We start from the raw sequence: 20,696 nt of genomic DNA, 5'->3' as shown, positions 1-20,696 counted from the left end.
GTTTTTTCGATAGAGTCACTCTATATTTTTCCACAAGCTGATCCTAGTAAACCATTAGATCTATTTCATTCCTCTTCTTTACCTTTCAGAAATGCCTTGTTAAAATATGAGTGCTAATCTCTTTTTGGTTGGCTTGGTTACGCCTCAGGCTTCAATCTATAAAACAGGGGTGGAGAACTTGTACTCCTCCAGATGTTCGTGGATTCCAAATCCCATCATCCCTGGCTGTTGAGCCCAGGGGTGTTGAGCCCAGCCTCTCTCCTGAGGATCAAGGAGGGGGAAGGCATGAGTTGCAGGCGCCTCAGCTGTCAGCGGGCATGGACGATCCAGCTGTTGTTGAGTCTTGCCCAGACCTTGAGGAAGAGCGCAAGATAGCTGCCCCGCCAGTTCCCACGGATGGCCCTGCCCCTCAATGGGACAGTGCTCAGCCATCAAGCACTCCCACGGAGCCGTTAGGGGAGGATTCCGAAAGAGCAGTAACTCCTCCTGTGCCAAGCAGTATCCTAGAAATGCCCGATGCTTCCCAGCCCTCTGCAGATAAGGACCCTGTTCTGTCAGATGAGCCTGTGGCTCACGACGAGTGAGAGGTTACGCTCCAAGACCTCTCCTATTTAAGACTGCCGCACTGTGAATGGGGAGTTGAGTCAACTTTCATCACACGTTGCAGAGCATGTCTAGAGGGTAGTTAGGGACTTGTAGTGAGTTAGCATAGGATCTTTCCTATAAGGAGTTCAGCATTTGATGTATCCATTACGTTAATAAAGCAAGAGTTCTTTGCACCCTCGTCTCTGACTCGTGTTTCCCGCTCTAAACCGGGCACTGGCCATTGGCTGATCGGAGTTGTAGTTCAGCCACATCTGGAGGACAAAGGTTCCCACCTTTGCTATAAACTTCTTCTTCTTCTTCTTCTTCTTCTTCTTCTTCTTCTTCTTCTTCTTCTTCCATAATAGGAAATGCAATGAACTAATCCAGAAATAAACAATGCAACCCAACTGACCATGGAGTTGGAACATGGAGGGGGCTTGCATTATTTACTCATATTCATGGATTAGTTTGCTGCATTACATATGATTATGTGACAGATTGGGCTCCAAGGTGTACTCAAAGCCAACCAAAAAGAGCTTCCATGGTGGAGCTTGGAACTGAATAAAGATCTAGAAAAATCAACCTTTTATTCACTGGAGACACTTCCAATAGCTGAAAGTGGACTATGGAATCAAGAGAACACAAACTCCACTTAGTGTTACCACATTCGGGCTGGTCCGGCTGGCTTCCTGCCCAGCGCATCGGGTATCACTGAAGAAAGCTTGGCACGTGAACTCTCAGTAGATGGGGAATATTGCAGTGTATTAAATAAAGCTCTGCACTAATTGTTTGCTAGATGCATTGCAGCTATGTTCAAAACTCCCTTGGCTTTTACTGGAAGCATTCTCATTTGGGGTTGATTCATGCAGAATTAGCAATGGAATTTGCATTGTGCAATGAGGATTTGTAAACAGAGCTGGCTCACCCTGCAACCTTTTATGGGCAATTAGTTCAGGATGGAGGGTGCAGATCTTCAAATAAATTAAATAATGATTGCATGGTGGGCTTTGCTCACCACCAGGGCATTCCGTTGGCCTTTCTTCCCTGCCTTCAGTTTGATTTAAGACGCCAAGGAATAAAATAGTTAGAAGCTTGCAGTCCAAGAACTGGCAGGTGGCTCCAAATCAATAAGTAAATCTGCCCCCTATCTTATTAACCTCTTCATGTGCCAGTTTCCTCTGTTAGCACTTTTTTAGTAGGTAATTTTCTGCAGAGTGCAGAAATAACTGGCCTGTTAAGACTGGTAATTGAAAGAATTCTAAAAAACCCTTAAGGTTTATTGCTATAAAGAGGTAAAGTCAAACATGCTGAGGGAGCCATGAAGCTTCCACTCAGGGAGCCATTAGTAACTGACAGAGAAGGAAGGAAGGGGAGGAGCAAAGCCTATAAAAACAACAAACATTTTAGAGGAAGAATCAACAGAGGAAATAATAGATTGCCTTTCTGTCTATCCCCCCCCCCCGGTTCAGGGGGTTGGACTCGATGGCCTTATAGGCCGCTTCCAACTTTACTATTCTATAATTCTATTATTCTATGAAATCACTTGTAACATGTGTTGGTGCTCTACTCTCAGCATCCTCAAGCCTCCTTTTTCATCATTTACCTTTCCTGTTCCCAGATCTGTCACCTTTCTTGTATATTCTCCTCAACTACTGAACTCTCTGCCTGTCAGTTTCCATGTTGCCTGGTTGTCCTCAACCTGACCTACAAATGGTAATATTCCCAGGCTGTGTCTGGGGTTTTACCCCAACCAAAATTACCATGCCCCTCCCAAAAGTGGAATGGGAAACATTCCGACAGCTTTGTTCCTTCAGCACTTTGAACTGTTCACAAACATTCCATGCCCTCCTAGCAGCTCAGTCAGTAGAGTGTCAGTTGCTTCAGTGCCACACACACCTTTTCTTTCTTTTTCTTTCTTTCTTTCTTTCTTTCTTTCTTTTTATAGAAGTTGTTTAAAACATTACTAACACACCTTTCATAAAAAAATCCAAGATGGCTAACAACAAAGATACACAAATATATATACATATATATTTTAAAAAATGCAAACATCTAAAACATAATTGTCAAAAAGAAACAAGCAGCAGCAGACCAGAAAATTTAAAATAATAACTGCAGCAGTTAAAAGTAACTGAACAGGTTTCAATGATACCACTAAAATCAAAGTTTTGAAGACCTTCAGGGAAGGGGTGAGGTGGATTTCCTTGGGGAGGGAGATCCAAAGCCTTGGTGTCACCACAAAAAAGGTCCTCTCTTCTCAGACATAAATTTAGAACACCCAGGAGACCCTGTCACTGATAGGGTCTCCATAGGGTGAGTTGGGGGGGATGTCTCTCTGCATAGAGACCTCTCTTGCAACATCTTTCTTGCTCCAGAGGTCTCTAAAATACTTATTTATGCATTAATTTTATTATGTAAATTAATAATTGACTGTATAAATTAATAGATTGCTTCAAATTCCATTTTTTCCATGGCACCTTAAATCATCCATGCAATAAAATACAAGTATACAAAACCAAAAACCAAGTCAGTTCAGTTCAAAGGCTAAAAGTCTTTTCAAAGACCTGGAAGAAATACAATAAAAAGGTCTTTGGTCGGTGCAAGAAAGATAACATTGTTAATGTCAGGCAAGCCTCCCAGCAGAGAGTATTTGACAGATTGGGGGGGCTACCACTGAGAAGGCACTCTCTCCAGGTGCCAAATATTTTAATCTAGTTGGCGGGGAAACAGAAAAGAGCCTCTGACAGGTAGAGATGGGAAAAACTGTCAATTTTGGTTTCTCTCATTGTCTCATTTTTCCATCTTAAATTCACTTCTCCACATTTCCACATCAGTTTGTGATTTTTTTAAAAGGCCCTCATGAAAACTCTTTAGCCACTTAGTATAAATGTCTCCTAATACGTACCTGCTTGTATGAAATTTTGCCTAATATACACATTTTTACAATGCAATTTCCCCTAAAATAAAGCATTTTTGTATGTTATTTTCATGAACATGTTTATGTTACGTTGGATTCTTGTATTGAGCAGGGAGCTGGACTCTATGGCCTAACAGGCCCCTTCCAACTCTACTATTCCATGATTCTATGATTTTTATGGACACTTTACCCCAGTCTATGCATTTTTGTGCACATCCCTTAGCTGGAGAACTGCACTGCAAAATTCAGAGAAATGCTGATTTCAAAGGATTTCAGTTCACATTGTGTTTTGGAAAGTGGGAAACTTGCCTTTAAATACAAACTGAACTGAAATTCTTCCCATCCCTACAGACAATAACCATGGAGAATGAGCACACTGATGTTAAAGTAGATTATCCCTTTGGTAACCTGGTTTCATGCCATGAAGGGTTTCAAAGGACCTCACGCAGCGCATAGTTAAATTATGGAATTCGCTCCCACAAGAGGCAGTGATGGATGGATTTAAAAGAGGATTAGACAAATTCATGGAGGAAACTGTCAATGGCTACTAGCCATGATGGCTATGCTCTGCCTTCATAGTTGGAGGTGGCATCCTTCCAAATACCAATTGCTGGAAACTGCAGCAAGGGAGAGTGCTCTTTGAACTCAGGTCCTGCTTGCAGGTTTTCCATGTGCAACTGGCTGGCCACTGTGAGAACAGGATGCTGGACTAGATGGGCCATTGACTTGATCCAGCAGGCTCTATGTTCTTACATTAAAGGTCACTGCCAGCACAGTGAATAGGTAGGCAGGGGATGGGGAACCTTTGATCTTCCAGATCTTGCTGGGACTCCAGCTCACATGAGCACCAGCCAGCAGGGGCAGTGGTCAGAGATGACGGGAACTGAGGCAACATCTGGAGGGCCACAGGTTCCCCATCCTTCACGTGGGCCTTCTCTCCACACAAACCCTGCTCATTAATAATAAACAGAGTTAATAGAGTTCCTAGTTAATAACAAACATTAGCATGTGCAGAGTGCTTTTCCATCACCAGTAAGCCACACTTAACTGGCTAAGCTGGCTGCCTCATCCCACCTCAAAAAAAAAAAAATAACATGAGAAGATGCATAAAAATGATGCACCCAAAATGCAGAAAGACAAAAAGATTTGCATCAAACTTTCGTATGTTAATTGACATGCATAGATTCAAATTTAGAAATTGTTTAAATAGAAATAAAATATAACACATCCCAGCATAAACGCCTGTGACCAAGGGACATGGGAGCCTGCTCCATCTGATGTCAGTGCTGACTGTTGATGGGCAACTTCGAGGCTCCTGCTTTGAAATGTGAAGGCCCCATTTTTTCAGGGGGGAGACAGGAAAAAAATGAGCTCCGGGCCATGCCAGCTGGGGCTGACAGGAGTTGGAATCCAGCAACACCTTTTGGAACACAGATTTCCCACCCCTCAAACAGTGGGCTGTCCTCTATAAAGTAAAAGACATGGCCACCCCATATCTAGGGCTGAGAGGGGAAAGACCTCCAGGCCAGAAAATATTATTTGTGAGCCCCACAGCCTTTCATTTCCAAAAATTAAGCACCACAGTCTTGTGAAGACTTTGTTCAGGCAGCCTGTTATTTAGCCCAGATATGCAGAATACTAAATCCACACTCAAAGCCACTTATCTTCTCCCACTCTCTTGCTTTACAGACCCACTTGAAGGGAGCTAATAATTGAACTTCCATACAGGAGAAACAAAGCAAGGAAATGAGCTTATTATTTCAGCAATGCCCCGACATGGATGCTGAATGGCTTTGTTAAAACCTTCTGTAGCCCCAAGTGATTTAGCACAATACACACCCCGCGTTTTCACTTTCCTGTTGGACCTTCATCAAGGACCCCCCTCCTCTTTTTATTCAAATCTCCCTTACCCTCTTTGAATTTCATCCTGTTATACTAATTTGAAAGTCCAATCCCTCCTGGGCTATCAATCAGAAGAAAAATCAAGCCTAAGGTATTTATCACCCTGGACGCCTTTCTGCTTTCTCCTGCCGGCTCTGGATTCCAGGAAGCATCTTTCCCTATAAAGATCTCATCAGGGTACATTACAAGCTTCAGAATGACAACCACATAGTTCACCTCAAATGCAAACCACTAACATATAAAGCCAGTTTCAGACTTTACTCTCTTTCAGCAAAGGAAAAGATGGTAGCTCAAAGGCAGATCACCTGGTTTGGCAGTGGAAGGTCCCAAAATTCAATCTCCAGTTAAAAGGATCAGGTAACAGGCGATGGAAAAAACCTCAATCCGAGATGCTGGAAAGCTGCTGCAGAGTATACAACACTGTGCAAATGGACAAATGATGTAACTCAAGACAATGCAGCTTCTTGAGCATGTTAAACTTTCTGTCATTCTGGTACACCCCACCACAGGGGTGAGCCTTGTTCAGTTCAAGGGCTGCACACCCTCCTGGGCAAATTTCTGGTGCCTACATTCCAGTGGTAGATGGGGCCAGAGGCAAAAGTGGGTGGAGCAACACACATAAATGCTACTTTAGTCAGAGCTTGGAAAAGTTACTTTTTTTGAACTACAACTCCCATCAGCCCCAGCCAGCATGGCCACTGGATTGGGCTGATGGGAGTTGTAGTTCAAAAAAAGTAACTTTTCCAAGCTCTGACTTTAGTACAGTAGACTAGTTTCTACACACCCCTCTCTGTCCTCCATCCAGGCAAGCAAGAAGTGCTGCCAGAGTACAAGGAGACATCCCAGCCAGGCACACAAACTCAGGGAGGTTATGAAGAGGGGTGGGATCAGCTGGCTGGTGCCAGTTCAAAAGCATTATGTCGACCTAACAGGTATCCATTCAGATTTGTCCTTTGCCTGCTAGCTGCTGCTTATGCCAATCCATCTTCCCCCCTCAACCCTCCCCCAAAAGATATTAGTATCAGGAAATATTGATTAAAAATATCGTTCTTAATATAAATATTTTAGAGGCAGTTTTTTTAAAAATGTTTTCAAAAATAACCGTGGAAAATCACTACATAAAAATCTGATCTGCAACGACAGAGAATATACAAGTTAATGAAAGGTTGGTATCAAAGCCAACCTGGGAGGAATTCTAACACATCCCTAGTTGGGAAGCAGGCTAGTGAAGGGTGTAGCCTGGGGAGAGGAGAGGGCTTGGAGGGTCATATTCAGCCCCTGGCCCTGAGGTTCCCTGGCACACCTAAGGACCAGAACCCTCAGCTACTCAGGCACAAGCTGGTACGGTTCCCATGGCTTCCCCTGAGTGTTAATGGACTGCAATCTGAGGCACTGTTGAGAGGGGCCAAAACCCGTCATCACGAGGCTTTGACAGCGTGTGGCTTGGTTCTCACTGTTATGGACCCTGCAGAGCAGGTGTGGGGAACCTTTGGCCCTCCAGCTGTTGCTGAACTACAACTCCCATCATCCCTGGCCATTGGCCATGCTTGCTGGGGCTGATTGGGAGTTGTAGTTCAGTAATATCTGGAGGTCCAAAGTTTTCCCACACCTGCTACAGAGGGAAAAAGTCTGGGCACAGCGTTTGCAAAGACACCCATGTGACCCTGGGTCTTTGAAACACACCGACCCTCCCTCTGTGCCAAGTTAAACTGGCATCATTATTATCTTACCTTGTTTTATGACAAGGCAAAGCCTGTACAGGACGTATTTAGCTAAGTCCTGCTAAAAGTAGACTTTTTTAAAAAAGTAGAATAAATGGACCTAAGTTAGGAATGTCGCTTAACTTCAATGGGTGTAGTGGTTAGAGTGCTGGACTGGGACCTGGGAGATCAGGGTTCAAATCCCCACTCACCATGAAGCTCACTGGGTGACCTTGGGCCAGACACTGCCTCTGGTCACGAGCGAGAGGACACTTCCCCTCTGCTAAGGCTCCCTGGAATGCAGTAAGACCTCCACCTGGAGTTCTGTTGTCTGGTAACTTTCTTGTTTTGTATTTAAGTCTAGACTGTTTCTTTTGTAATATGATTTATTCTACATTTGCTAAACTGTTGATGTTTGTCTCATTTGAATTTATTCTCATTTGCTGTAGAAAGGCGGCATATAAATAAACTCAAATTAATAAATCTCAGCCTAACCTACTTCACAGGGTTGTTGTGGGGATAAAATCAGGAGGGGGAGAACCATGCTTGTATGCCTCCTTCAGCAACCTGGAGGAAAGGTGGGATCTAAACGTAATAATAAAGAATATAAATAAATAGCATTGAACACCACCCATAACCTTTCCTAAACCTGATCATTGGTCCAGAACTATTCACATGTATTCACAGCAATTGCTAAAGTTTCTGTCCCAGTGGCTGGTCATCATGGGTTCTAACCAATATTAGTCCTACTCAGAGTAGAACTATTGGAATTAATGGACATGACTAACTTCAGCCCATTAATTTCAATGGGCAGCACTGAAATGTGTCCTACCAGTGCAAGGATTTCTGCTTGTGCAATGGGACTTTCCTCCCTCTTCTCCCCCCAAGTGTGCCCTCCCCACATCTGCTCCAGAGGGTTGGGGGAACCCCTGGAACAGATTTAGGGGGCAAGTTGGGAGAGGAGAGGGGGAGAAAGTTCTGTTGGACAAGCAGAAATCCGTACACTGACAGAACGATTGCCTATGTTGGATTCCACCCAACAAGTCTATTCTGAATAAAACTTAGTGGGTACAACCCCATCATTTTTGACTCAACAGCCCTTGGATATTAGGTCATCATGTATTGTCACTCCAGGGGCTTTGGGGTGGGGAATATCATTCTCCCAGTGAACAAAGCAGGGCTGTGCACATACCCCCCCCATCCAATTTGTGGCTCCAATTTGTAAATACAGATCCAGCTCAATCCAGTCTGGGCAAATCTGGACCCGATCCGGATCTGAATCTGGATGACAAACTGAATCTTACAAATCTCAAGAAATCCCATTGACTTACATTGCAAAACTGAAACGGCCAGCACCTAGAGACATGAAATTTGGCGACATGGCAGCTGTTATATAGGGGATTAAACCTGCCAAGTTGCAGGTGTATAGCTCCAGGAGTTTTCATGCTAGCCACCTTGAAAATTTAAAATGTTTTAAAATTACAACAGACATAACCATTTTGTTTTTTCACACAGAGACATGAAATTTGGTGACATGGTAGCCCCTACAGAGGGAATTAACAGCCAAATTTCATGTGGGTAGCTCCAGAAGTTTCTGTGCTAGCCACCTTTAAACTTTGCTTTTTCCCAAAAAGGTTTTAAAAAAAGAAAAAGATAGCAATTGGCAACAACAACAACGACAATTCTTAACTCAGAATGTTGGCTAATATGCCCACAAGGTTTGGCTGGCTGGCTGGCTAGGTAATAATAATTTAAAAATGTGTAATCACACAAGCTGGCTGCTTCTTATTGTCTGTGGGTAGCAACTTGATGATGATGAATTCAGAAAGCTGTGCTAAATATACCCAGAAAGTTTAATAATAATTCTTAGCAATGAGAATTGAATAACAACAGCAATAACAAAAAACTTTTTTTAAAAAAATATGTAAATAAGCATGGGACTGGGATTGCTTGGGAAACAACAGAAAACATACACAAGCTGAACAAATGCCACCCAAACCCCACCAAACATTTCTATGAGATAGAAATTACAAAAGATTTCTGAATTTTTAGACTTCACCGCTTTCAAGTACTGTGACTGGAGAATTTTGGGTGAGGTAATAACATTCTAGCCTTCTTCCCTCTCCCCTCCACCCCGATGTTTTCCTTTATGGTGTTGTAATTGCTCCATTTCAGAGATACCTGTCTGGGTTCATTAGAGACTGTTTTGAGCTACAGATTTGTAGAAATCTCTACAAACTGATTCGGGACTAGCTGATCTGCTCTGTAGAGATTTGTATCTGCTTCTGCCCAATATGGACAGGATACAAATAGGCCCAACTGGCCCTATTTGGTTTGTGATTTGTACAAATACAGTGCACAATCCTACTGACTAGCACTAAGCCACATTACCCAATCTTTAAGGGTTGTATTCAACTAAGTCCTATTCAAAGTAGACCAACTGAAATTAATGAACCTAAGGTAGTTATGTCTACTAACTTCAATGGGGTCTCTTCTAAGTAGGACTAGACTGAATACCACCCTCAGTTTTTGGTGGTGGTGTGTATGTGTGGAGTTTCAGGGCAAAAGTGTTTTTTTTGAGGGGGGATCCTTATTTTTCAAGAGACAGACAAAAGTAAAATAATTATCAGAGAAGGGGGCTTACCACTAAAGCATAGCCAGTGTCCTTAAAATGGTCTTTAAAAAAACAAGTTTCCCCAGGTGCTTCAAGCTCCAGTTATGATGTAGCATCATTTTAATGTTGCATTCTACATCATGCTTTAAAGCACATTTAGAGCACTTGACTTCCCCCAAAGAATCCTAGAACTGTAGTTTTATCTTCCACAGAGCAACTGTTCCCAGCATCCTTAACAAACTACAGTTCCTAGGATTCTATGGGGGAAGTCAGTTGCTTTAAATTGTATGGAAACATGGAAAGCCTGGTTTGCTGCTGACAGCAGCTGCTCCACCTACTTATAGTACAAAGCATAAGAGGACAGGTCCCTGCCCCAAGGGGCCTCCAGATGGTGTTCCCATCATCCTTGGCCATTGGCCATGGTGGCTGGGGTTGACAGGCATTGGAGTCCAATGAAATCTGGAGGGCCACAGGTTCCCCATTCCTGGTCTAAGCACACTTGCATAGGATTAGGCTGCACATCACTGAGCCCATTCCTTGCAAGCTCTGGTTTTGGCAGGAAGAAAGGAAAAGGATGTTGGTGGCACTGAGTGAGCGACAGAGATGACCACGAGGCTCAAGCAGGGTTTAACTATGAAGGTTTGGAGGATCAGCTCAAATCCGAAAGGAAAGGAATTATGAGCAACTGGGCAAGTTACTCTGTAGAACTTTTTCAATTATCTTTTAATCTGCTCTGCTAATCGAAACTAGCAGGGAACCCAGACTTTTTTTAAAAAAAGTAGGGGGAAGGGAGGTTATGCACAAGAAAATGTCAATCCACCCATAAAACATTTTTGCTCAGCCAAGTGGTACTGGCAGCTTGAGAAACGCAGACACTTTGGTGCATTTTCTTGACTGGCTTGCAGCTTCTTCCAGATCCAGAGATCTAAATTAAAGCAGTCAGCCTGTCCCCCAGATTTAAATAGATTTGGGGACAATTTACTGGGCCTGTGGAAGCCACTTAAACATCTGGCATAGGTAGGAATGCAGTTGCCCATGGCCAGGTGGTTGTGTGCAGTTGCATACAACAATAATAAAAGGGCTTTATTTATTTATTACATTTATATTCTACTTTTCTTGCAAGCAGTTCAAAGCAGCATACATGATTCTTCCTTCTCTCCCCCTTTTATCCCCCAAAGAACATAAGAGATATGGTTAGGCTATTTGAGCTCCATGGCTGAGTGGGGATTTGAACTCAGGTCTCCCCAGTTCTAGGCCAACACTCTAACCAGTAAATCCTGGCTGAAAAATACCTTTGCTCTTTAAAAAGCCTTAATGCTGCACATGGTGTAGCCACACACAACCTCTGGCCATGGACAGAGAGCCTGGCACTTGCATCATTTTCAGGCAGCTATCACAAAGCCCAACAGTAATATGACAGGCTTTAATTTCATTGACCTCAATGGGGCTTCCGCTTCAAGCAAGTTCCAACAAAATCCATACCAGAACTACTTCCAAGTATAGGCCCCTCCAGAATGGTGGGGGCATTTTTGCAAGTGCATTCTGCAACATTTATTTTGTTCACTAAAATTTATATACCTCTTGATTGCAACAGAACTGCAAAGTGGTTTGCAAGAAACATTAAAATTATCAATATAACAGTTTTAAAAAGACAAAATTGGCAATAAACTAAAAAGAGATTAAAACTCATCAACATTGATGGGTCTCTATAGGCTTGCCTAAACAAAAATGTTTTAAGCCAGAGCCAAAAAGATGTCAAAAGGCAAGGAGTTCCAAATAACAACAACAACAACAACAACAATTTATATCCCTCCTTTCCTCTCAAAGGTAGTCGATTGCACCAAACAGATGATAAAGCACTAAAAACAAAACACTTTAAAAACATTTTTAAAAACAACTCCAATAGAGATGCAGGCTGGGTTAAGGCATCTACTTAAAAGGCTTGTTGAAAGAGGAAGGTCTTCAGTAGGTGCCGAAAAGACAGAGATGGCGCCTATCTAATATTTTAGGGGAGGGAATGCCAAAGGGTCAGTGCCAGAAGTATAACTGCCACCCTAAAAGACTGATTTCTTACAAGTGCAGAACAAGTAAGATGTGCCACCTGTAATAGTGCCAACTCTGCAGACCAAAGCAGTGGAGTGGGCACATATGGGCCAAGGTGATCCCTCAGGGAAATTGGTCCCAACCTGTTACTGATCCACATAAGTGGTGGATTTATATTGGACCGTCCACACATAGAATTTACACTGGAGCGCATTCCACTTTATTAGTTGTTCTGCAATGTTTCCCTAATGTTATTGCCTTCTGGAGGGGCACTCTTGTGCTATGGTGCAACAAAAGTAGGACAATAATAAACAAAGCCTGGAACATTTGTGGTCTAAAGGGTTACCGGATTTCAGAAGGAAGCCACGAAACATACACTGACTGGAAAAGAAGCAGTATGTTCACCCCAAAACCTTTGCAGGTGCAAAGTTTTGAAAGTGGGATCACGTATACCTGCCCTAATACCATCATGAGCACAAATCATCATGAATACATAATAAAAAGGATGTCTGGATAGGCCATAAATGCATTTGGCAATTACCACAATTTTCAATCAGTTTTGCTACCGCTTGAAAATAAGTTACTTTCCAAGTCCTTCCCACAATGATTCCAGAGCGAACGTGACATCTTAAACCCAGGCACAGCTTGTGAGATTTAAACCAACTTTGATCCTCTCTGTGTTCGTAAATGTATGGCAGCAGTTCATACAGAGGACAAAGTGAAAGAAGAGAGGCATTTGTCATAGATGAGCTTCTGGCCAATGTAGGCCTGCCTTACAAACCTGACTGAAAGAAGAACAACTATTAAGCCTCCAGTTGTGAAAGTAACTTCAGCCCAAAGCATCATGCGGTGTACGAGCATTAGCCCGCAAATTATTTTAAGTCCTCTTCCCACATGCTGTGGTCTGAGCTGGAGTGTCCCCCTCCCCCACTACTGAGGCTTCTCTTTAAGTTAAGGGGAGGAGGCTCAATCATATCTCTTTTTGCCCCAAGCCTGACTGTGGAGTAGAATGTACATTGTTATATTTTCATAGGCACCAGACATATGGTAAATTTGCTTTTTCAAAAACAGATTCCTTCCTTACTTCATTGGCTTAAACAAGGCTTGCCCATAGTTCTGGAATGTCATGATCAGCTTGAGCTGGGTACCTCCAGACTTCATTGCTGTAGAAAAAAGCAGATGGGAGGGGGAAAGGAAAAGAAAAATGGTTAAACCATACCATATGGCTCGATTAACACCTAGCAACTTTTTTTAAATACTAAAATGTCACAGTTATCTACCTACAGAGAAAGTGGGGTTATTTATACTGCAGTAGCATCAAAAACACAGCAGTGGCATTTTTACTACTGAGTTTTATTTACTTTATTTATTTATTATTTGATTTATATCCTGCTCTTCCTCCCAGCAGGAGCCCAGGGTGGCAAACAGAAACGCTAAAAACACTTTACAACATCATAAACAGACCTTAAAATACATTAAAACAAAACAACGTTAAAAACATTTTTAAAAAAAGCTTTAAAAACATTTTTTTAAAAAAGGGGTTAAAATATATTATTAAAGAAAACATATTAAAAGCAATTCTAACACAGACGCAGACTGGGATACGTCTCAACTTAAAAGGCTTGTTGAAAAAGTCTTCAAAAGGCGCCGAAAAAATAGCAGAGATGGCACCTGCCTAAGATTCAAAGGGAGGGAATTCCACAGGGTAGGTGCTGCCACACTAAAGGTCAGTTTCCTATATTGTGCAGAATGAACCACCTGATAAGATGGTATCTGCAGGAGGCCCTTACCTGCAGAATGCTGTGATTGACTGGGTATATAAGGGGTAAGATGGTCTTTCAGGTATCCTGGTCCCGAGCTGTATAGGGCTTTGTACACCAAAACTAGAACCTTGAACTTGGCCCAGTAGCAAGATGAGTTCTTTTACTCGTCGCCTCCCTGAGAAATGGTTAAATCTGTCTACTTTGGTTTCTCTCCAATTTTTGTTTTCCGGTCTTAAATTCACCAGACCACATTGCATTTTTTTAAAAATAAAAAAAGTCCTCACAAAAATTCATCAGCATTTTAGTGTGCATTTCTTCTGAAACACACATTCTTGCAAGCAATTTTTCTTTATGCAATGCACTCTGAAAGACCACTGACAATCATGACAGTCAAGACAGTCAGTAACATCTGTTTTCTAAAAACCATTGGTCATCACAAAGTACAGGCACAATCAAGTTGAAAGATACCTTTTAGCCAGTGGTGGTGTAGAGGTTAGACTAGGACGTCGGAAACCAGGGTTCAAATCCCCTCCTACCCATGAAGTTCACTGGGTGACTTTAGGCCAGTCATGATCTCTCAGCCTAACCTATCTCACAGGGTTGTTGTGAGGATAAAATGGAGAGGAGAACTATGCAAGCTACCTCTAGCTCCTTGGAAGGAAGGAGGGATATACATATAACAAATAAATAGGTACATATACGCTCATGGGGTCTGAACTGGCGGTGACCAACCAGGAGAGAGACCTCGGGGTTGTAGTGGACAGCACGATGAAAATGTCGACCCAGTGTGCGGCAGCTGTGAAAAAGGCAAATTCCATGCTAGCGATAATTAGGAAAGTTATTGAAAATAAAACAGCCGATATCATAATGCCGTTGTATGAATCTATGGTGCGGCCGCATTTGGAATACTGTGTACAGTTCTGGTCACCTCATCTCAAAAAGGATATTATAGAGTTGGAAAAGGTTCAGAAGAGGGCAACCAGAATGATCAAGGGGATGGAGCGACTCCCTTACGAGGAAAGGTTGCAGCATTTGGGGCTTTTTAGTTTAGAGAAAAGGCGGGTCAGAGGAGACATGATAGAAGTGTATAAAATTATGCATGGCATTGAGAAAGTGGATAGAGAAAAGTTCTTCTCCCTCTCTCATAATACTAGAACTCGTGGACATTCAAAGAAGCTGAATGTTGGAAGATTCAGGACAGACAAAAGGAAGGACTTCTTTACTCAGCGCATAGTTAAACTATGGAATTTGCTCCCACAAGATGCAGTAATGGCCACCAGCTTGGACGGCTTTAAAAGAAGATTAGACAAATTCATGGAGGACAGGGCTATCAATGGCTACTAGCCATGATGGCTGTGCTCTGCCACCCTAGTCAGAGGCAGCATGCTTCTGAAAACCAGTTGCCGGAAGCCTCAGGAGGGGAGAGTGTTCTTGCACTCGGGTCCTGCTTGCGGGCTTCCCCCAGGCACCTGGTTGGCCACTGTGAGAACAGGATGCTGGACTACATGGGCCACTGGCCTGATCCAGCAGGCTCTTCTTATGTTCTTATGTTCTTATGTAGGTGAAGCCTGTGATGTTCCTGTAAGTTAGCATCTGTAAATATGGTAAGTGCAGGTCTATTGGGTGATGTATGGTAAATGACTGAGAGAGAAAGGGGGAGTACATGGGTGAGAAGCTGAAGTATGCTGGATGATGATTGGCTGAGTGGCTGGCTGGCTGAAGGTATAAATGGAGGTTTGCGAGTGATGAGGGGGAGAGAGAGTTGGAGAGTCGGTGAGAGAGTCGGTTGGAGAGAGGTTGTTGAGTTGGTTGGCAGAGTTCTGAGGGAAGTTTGGATTGGATTTGGCTGATATTTAAAGAGGATATATATGAACACAAACATAAAGAGTAACCATATATGAAACCATACGCTTGTGAAACATTCCTAAAGTAATCTTGTTATTTCCTGTTATTAGTAAATAAATACTTATTTGGTTTACCAAAGGCCTGATGCTTGGCTGGGGAATATACAGACCAGAAGGGAGGGCAAGATAATTACCAAGGCTGAACAGAAACAATATCTAATGGTGGCGTCGGTGAAGGGAGAAATTGTAACAAGTCAAGTATCCAGAGCAACCCAGAGTTGTATGCTTTATATATAAAGATACAAGGGGGTTGGGAATAGCATAAGCACGCAGTCACAAAAGTAACCAGCTAGAGAGAGACTCAGGCAAAGTCTCTGGGAGTATGGGTTACAGGACGTGACTGGTGGTGCTGCCTAGCAGTGGGATCTAGTGAGATCTGTGCTAGAGCGGAGTGAGAAACCATATAAAGGACGGTCCGGACTGGTGGTGTCCCTGGTGGTGCCTAGTGAAAGGCAGTAGCCACAAGCAGGTGGGAACCTGACAGGGATACGAACAAAAGAGGATACGAACAAAAGAGGATACAAAAAGAGAGTCCAGATACAAACAAAAAGAGAATCCCTAAACAATGGTGTGACTGTAAAGGAATAACAAATAGAGATTACTTGTGAGTGAGTGGCAAAGAGTGAGCTCCGAGAAACGTGGCTGAGTTCATGAAGATGAAGAGAGAGGAGCTGGTGGAAAAATGTATAATGTACCAGTTACCTCATGAGGGTAAACGGGTGGATGAATTGAGAGTGGCATTAATAACATATACGACAATCCAAACCAAAGAACCTGCAAGAAAGGAGACCCCAGAAGGGTGCTCAAGTAATCCTGCCTATATAGAGTATTTAAGAGAGAAGTTAAGATGGGAACGTGAGGAAAAAGATAAGGAACGTGAGGAAAAAGATAAGGAACGTGAGGAAAAAGATAAGGATAGAGAAATTGCAATGGTGAAAGTGAGAATGGAGGTGGAGGAAAAGGAAAAGCAACGTGTGATGGAGGCTGAAAAATTGAGAATGGATGCTGAAAGAGTGAGAATGGAGGTGGAGGAGAAGAAAAAGCAACGTGTGTTGGAAACTGAAAGGTTGAGAATGGATGCTGAAAGAGTGAGAATGGAGGCTGAAAGATTAAAATTGGATAGAGAGAAATTTCACTCTGAGGAGACAAGGAAAGGGAGAGATGGAGCAAAAATAAAAATTACTCCAAAGGACTTTGCTGTCTATGAGCCTGGTCAAGATCCTCAAATTTACCTCACAACGTTTGAAAAGGCAGCTCAGATGTGGGGGCTACCTGAAGATAAATACATGCAGTATTTATCAAATCTAATTAAAGGGGAATTGGCTGAAGTGTATCAGTACTTCCCCTCAGACAGGCCAGTAACATATGCTGAATTCAAAGAAGCAGTGTTTAAAAGATTCAGACTGGGGCCTGATTATTTTAGAAAGCTTTTCAGAAACTGCCAGATACAGACAGGGAGGTCTTTCGTGGAGCTGGGGGCAAAACTGATGGACATATTTGGGAAATGGCTGACAAGTGCAAAAGCTCAGTCTGTGGAAGAGGTGAAAAACCTCATGATATTGGATCAGTTGTACCATCAATTGCTGCCCAAAATTAGGTTGCTGGTGAAAGATCGTGCCCCTAAATCTGTAACAGAAGCAGCGGAGCTGGCAGATCATTTTGCCTCAAACAGATCTGGGTGGATGGCAAAACCACTAAGAGATTTTAAACTGAGACCAAATAACAATGGCAGAAAAGATGTGGCACCACAGAGAGTAAACCCTCAAATAAAATCAGAAGGGCACAAGACACCTCAGTTTGGGTCTGTGTTCCCTAAAACAGAGGAGAAAATCTGTTACCGATGTGGGAAGCCCGGTCATCTGCGTTTTCAATGTGAGAGTGTAAACCCCCTCAGTAATCCTGTTCAAGGAAGGACAGTAAAGAGTGAACTGAGAGAGGGAGAACCGAAAAAGATACAGTTTTGTCAAATAAGCTGGTCAAAGGTCCAAGATTTGGACTCAAGCTTGAGAGAAGTATGTGTGCAAGGGGCAAAATATTGGGCTTTGCTAGATACTGGGGCTGCTCAGACCTTACTGAGGCCAGATTTAATAAAATCTGAAGAAATTTTACCTCAGGAAAAGCTTTTAATCCAAGGGGTAAGAGGCGAACCAGAAAGCATTCCCATGGCCCTAATAAAACTAAAATGGAGGGGAAAGGAGGAGACGTACAGAGTGGGTATCAATGCTCAGCAAGAAGAACCTGTGATTCTGGGTAGAGATATTATGGGGGCAGGAGGAAAAATTTATGTGGTGACTAGACAACAACTTGGCAAAGCAGCAGAAGCCATTTTGTCAGAGGCTAAAGAAAACAGGGTGGAACCTGTGATTGAGCCTGAGGTTGCCATAACAACTGTTAGTATGCCTAGAATGAATGAAACAGTGTTACAAATGGGGTCTGACACAGAGACACAGGAGTTCAGGGAGGAGCTGAAACATGATAGCAGTTTGAATGTAATGAAGGAAAAAACCTCCAAAGCAGAATTCCCTTTACAGACACTCTGAGGGATCAAATTGTGTGGGAGAATGGTGTGCTGTACAGGCTGTGGTTGCCTAATGAAAGGGAGAACCACTGTGAACCAGTGAAACAATTGGTGGTACCTAGCAAATTTAGAGCCAGATTGCTAGAGGTAGCCCATGATGTCCCATGGTCAGGGCATCTTGGAATAAAGAAGACCAAGAAAAGATTGGCTGCACACTATTATTGGCCAAATATTTCTAAAGATGTACAACAATATTGTTTATCTTGCAACATATGCCAAAAGGTGGGGAAAAGTGGAGTAAAGACAAAAGCACAATTGAAGCCCCTTCCTATAATAGGACAACCCTTTTATAGAGTGGGAATAGATTTGGTGGGTCCTTTTTCTAAACCCACAAGGCATGGCAAGAAATACCTATTGGTGGTGGTGGATTTTGCCACCAGATACCCAGACACTGAAGCACTAAGATCCGTGGAAGCCCCTGTAGTGGCAGAGGCTTTATTAAAAATCTTTATGAGACTGGGTTTCCCTCATGAAGTGTTGACGGATCAAGGCAGTGTATTCATGGGAGAAGTGATGCAGTGTATGTGGAGGTGTTGTGGACTAAAACATTTAAAGACAACTACTTACCATCCAGCAACTAATGGGTTAACTGAGAGATTCAACGGGGTTCTGAAGGGTATGATAAGAAGCTATGTTCAAGATCACCCACAAGACTGGGATGAACGTTTGGGGTGCTTCTTATTTGCATACAGAGAAGTCCCTCAAGAGTCAACAGGGTTCTCACCCTTTGAATTGATGTTTGCCAGACCTCTGGAACTGTTAAGAAATTCATGGGAAGGGACCCTGGGAGAGTACAAAACATCTGTGGTCGATTTTGTGTTAGATTTCTGCAACAAATTGGCATCAATGATGGAAGTAGTGCAAAAGAACTTAAGTCAAGCTCAGCAGAAGCAAAGTTACTGGTATGATAGGACAGCCAGAGAGCGTGTGTATGATGTGGGAGATATGGTTATGGCATTCATACCCAGGAAACACGATAAATTACAGGCCAACTGGGAGGGACCATATACCATAAGGGAAAAGCTTGACACAGTGACTCTGTGATAACCACAGACCACTTAAAAAAGCATAAAGTGGTTCATGTAAATATGTCGAAACCTTATCACACCAGGGATGCAAAGGTGTTGCAAGTTACCTTATTCCTTGAAGGAAGTGGGCCTGATTTACCAGATTTTGTTCAGGAAAGTAAAGCAGAAGATGGGTTGGATCAGTTGGAATGGTCGGGGGAAGTCGATGGAAAGGTCCAAGAAGAAATAATGAGTGTGTTGAATGAATACAGGGAACTTTTCAGTAACAGACCTGGAAGAACCAGTGTGGCAAGGCACAGTATTGACACTGGAAATCATCCCCCTATTAGATTTGCCCCTTACAGAGTGAATGGGAAAGTGTTGGATGAGATACGAAAGGAAGTAAGAGAGATGCTAGAGCTGGGGGTGATACGAGAATCAACCAGTCTCTGGGCATCTAGTATAGTATTGGTACCAAAAAAAGACGGGACTATTAGATTCTGCATTGATTTTCGAGGAGTAAATAAGGTCACTGTCCCAAATGCATACCCCATGCCTAGGGTGGACACCATGTTGGAGTGGTTGGGGCCAGCAACAATCATTTCCACCATAGATTTATGTAAAGGGTTTTGGCAGATGGAGCTAGAAGAACAATCTAGAGCCAAAACTGCTTTTAATACCCCTGATGGGTTATATGAATTCACTACCTTACCTATGGGGCTTAGGAACTCTCCAAGTTCTGATAAAGACTGATAAACACAATTTTGAGGGGCATGTCAGAATTCGCAGTGGCGTATATGGATGATATAGCCATTTTCAGCAAGTCGGTGTCTGACCATGTTCGACATTTAACAGCGGTATTGGAAGTAGTTAAAAAGGCTGGTTTAACAATCAAAGTAAAAAAATGCCAGTTTGGATTACGTGAAGTGTCTTATCTAGGGCATAAGGTGGGGAGTGGGAAGATAACCCCCTTGTGGAACAAAGTGGAGGCTATCCAATCTTGGCCTGTTCCAGTATGAAAGAAACAAGTGAGAGCATTTTTAGGTATGGCTGGTTTTTACAGAAAGTTTATAAAGGGGTTTGATGAGATAGCAACCTGACTGCATGAGTTAACGCAGAAAAAGTGTGCTGAGTGTGTGAGATGGGATGAACGGTCCAAAAGGTTTCGACCAACTGAAGCAAGCGCTGTGTCAGGGTCCGATATTGATAGCTCCGGACTTTGAACAACCATTTATAGTGGCAACAGATGCATCTGATTTGGCTCTTGGAGTTGTGCTGATGCAAGAGCGAGAGGGCATCAAGCACCCCATTGCCTACTTAAGCCGTAAACTGTCGTCAAGGGAAAGAAACTACTCTTCGGTCCAGAAAGAGTGCCTAGCAGTCGTGTGGGGCCTGGGAAAGCTGAGACCCTACATCTGGGGAAGGAAGTGCACGGTCATCACGGATCATTGCGCATTGCTGTGGCTGGACACTATGAAAAATAGCAACACCATGCTGCAAAGGTGGTCTTGGGCACTGCAGGAGTACCAGATAGACTTTGTTTACATCAAGGGAAAGGACAACGTGTTGGAAGATGGACTTTCGAGGCAGATGGTGGATACTACAATCAAGTGAGCAAGATGTAATTTGAAAAGGACACTTTACCCCAAAGTGATGAACACTTGTATATAAACGCGACGTATT

The 20,696-nt window shown here is 42.9% G+C and overlaps 1 protein-coding gene across 1 annotated transcript in view; it reads right to left on the bottom strand.

Annotated features, from left to right (window-relative positions):
* Positions 1–20,696, bottom strand: part of FAM20C (FAM20C golgi associated secretory pathway kinase) — a 177,542-nt gene that overhangs the window by 100,367 nt on the left and 56,479 nt on the right. Inside the window, exon 3 of the mRNA XM_061599684.1 lies at positions 12,846–12,924. Within this exon, the coding sequence (XP_061455668.1) occupies positions 12,846–12,924 (79 nt within the window). The remainder of the gene's footprint in view (positions 1–12,845; positions 12,925–20,696) is intronic.

Source organism: Rhineura floridana, chromosome 17, assembly GCF_030035675.1.
Source record: "Rhineura floridana isolate rRhiFlo1 chromosome 17, rRhiFlo1.hap2, whole genome shotgun sequence".
NCBI classification, from domain to species: Eukaryota; Metazoa; Chordata; class Lepidosauria; order Squamata; family Rhineuridae; genus Rhineura; species Rhineura floridana.
The sequence above is the reverse complement of the archived record's forward strand: the minus strand, read 5'-3'. Positions and strand labels throughout refer to the sequence as shown.